Source organism: Monoraphidium neglectum (assembly GCF_000611645.1).
Source record: "Monoraphidium neglectum strain SAG 48.87 unplaced genomic scaffold scaffold01982, whole genome shotgun sequence".
Lineage (NCBI taxonomy): Eukaryota > Viridiplantae > Chlorophyta > Chlorophyceae > Sphaeropleales > Selenastraceae > Monoraphidium > Monoraphidium neglectum.
This window is the reverse complement of record NW_014011646.1, coordinates 1-2,038: the sequence shown is the minus strand read 5'-3', so window position 1 is coordinate 2,038 and position 2,038 is coordinate 1. Positions and strand designations below refer to the sequence as shown.

At 62.8% G+C, this 2,038-nt stretch overlaps 1 protein-coding gene across 1 annotated transcript; it reads right to left on the bottom strand.

Annotated features, from left to right (window-relative positions):
* Nucleotides 1-155: 155 nt before the first annotated feature.
* On the bottom strand, nt 156-607 carry MNEG_9572 (Guanylate kinase; the record flags this gene model as incomplete). Its single annotated transcript, XM_014041953.1, has 2 exons — nt 156-221; nt 473-607. 2 exons carry the CDS (start codon nt 605-607, stop codon nt 156-158), a joined length of 201 nt encoding a protein of 66 aa, XP_013897407.1.
* Between the last annotated feature and the right edge of the window lie 1,431 nt (nt 608-2,038).

Genomic DNA, 2,038 nt, shown 5'->3' with positions numbered 1-2,038 from the left:
CCCGCCGGCCGGCAGCGGCGGGGACGAGCGGTCTGCCACCAGGGTGCTATGTGGGTGCTCATGCAGGAGAGTGACAAAATGGCACGCCCCGACTGCCCCAGGGGCCCGGCAGCAACGGCTTTCAAACGCAACCTCTGGATCGACTCGCGATCCAATCAAGCGCTCGCCTGCACGTCGAGCCGCATGACCACGTCAGTGCCGCGGGCCAGGGCCGCCTCCACCTGCAAGTTGCAAAGGCCACAGCACAACGCCGCGGTGGCGGGAGGCGCGGGGTTGCGGTTCGCGAGGCGCAGCGAGCCAGGGGGCAGGGCCGCTGCTGCGGGCCCCTCATCCCGGGGCGGCTGCCGTCTGGGGAAAGCGCCTCCCAGCTAAGCCAATAGTCCGACTCATGCGCCCAAGTCGCCGCTATGAAAATCTCGATCTCAGGGCAGATCTCATGCCGGATCTCGCATGTGATCTGCACAGATCACACCTGCTGCCTGGGGATGCCCTTGTATTCCCCGTAAACCACGGCGTGCTCCAGCAGCTGCCCGGCAGCTATCCATTCCTCAAATTCGGCCTTAGTCACAAAGAAGTAGTCGACGCCGTGCTGCTCCCCGGGACGCATGCCCCTGACGAGCGCACGAGGCGTTGGTGGAGGGTGCGGGGAGGGCCAAAGGGGTGTGTATGCAAAAAAGTTGGGTGGCGAGGAGAGGGTGGTGGGGGTGTTGAGTGTGCTGCAGTGCTGGCTGAGGGTTGGAGGTGGGTTCGGGTGCAGTTGGAAGTCTGTGTGTGTGTGTGTGTGTGTGTGTGTGTGTGTGGGTGTTGATGTGTGTGCGTGTGTGTTGATGTGTGTGTGTGTGTGTGTGTGTGTGTTGATGTGTGTGTGTGTTGATGTGTGTGTGTGGGGGGGGGGAGAGTGCTTGCGCACATGCATGCGCTCATGTGCTTAGAAGCACGAGTATGCATTCATGCACGTTTCCATGTCCCTACATGCGTGGCACGCCAAGACCTCCTCTGAATCCCACTCCCAGTGACTTTCGCCAAGGCAGCCCGCCGCGGCGCGCCCCCTGCCTTTTTCCCCCACCCCACCAACAGCCCCCACCTGGATGTGGCGGTGACTACAAAGTGAAGGTCTGGCCGCAGGCGCCGCAACTCGGCAACAACGCTGTCCTTGCCCACGCCGCTGGAGCCGCTGATGACTAAGACATGCGGCCGCGGCTCAGGGACCTGGCGTTCGAGTTCAAACGCGCACGGTGGGTTTCGTGCGTTTTTTTTATAGCTGGAGCGGATCACAGGGGGAGGGGCGCACCAAGGGGACGCGTGGTGCGGAGAGACGAGGCTGATGGGTTGGAGGGCAGGGCGGTGCGGGCCGCTCGGGCACCGTGCTTGGGGCCAGCCTGCATGGCTGGGCCGGGCGGGCCGCTGAGGCTCACGCCCTCGCCAAGCGTGTTCGCTGGAGGATGTTGTGCAGAGCAAGGCGCACCATCGGCCCCTGATTGAGTGGTCCTATCTGCTGCTCCAAAGCCGCCATCACGTCTGTCACCGCGCTGTCAGCCGAGCCCGCCGCTCCGTGCACCATTGCGCCGCGCGCAGGCGCCCAGGGCGAGAAAACTGCGTTTGCAAGGCGCTGCTGCACCGCATGCCGATGACGCAGAGTCAGGCGGCACGTTCCACGCAGCATGTTCAGCCCTCGCATCGAACGAATGGGGGCGCTGTGGATTGGGTCACTCGATGGCACTGTTGCAAGTACGCCTGCCAACGCGGCTCTATATTCAGGATGTACTATGAAGAGATTTCAATCCAATTCACATCCAACACATACATACAAACACCTGAAACAGATTTAGGCCTGTAGATCGGTTGCATGATCTAGCGCGGGCCGAGGTGGACATGGGCAGCCAATCGCCTAGGTGAGATGCAACATGCTTTGATCTAATATGTCTCAAGGTCGCGCCACCTGTCCCGCCGCTGCCCCGTGCCTTCCGACATGCAGCGTGCGCACTGCCGTCTTCACCCCCTGCAGCTGCCCTTCCCTTCCCCTCGCCCCCCCCCCACC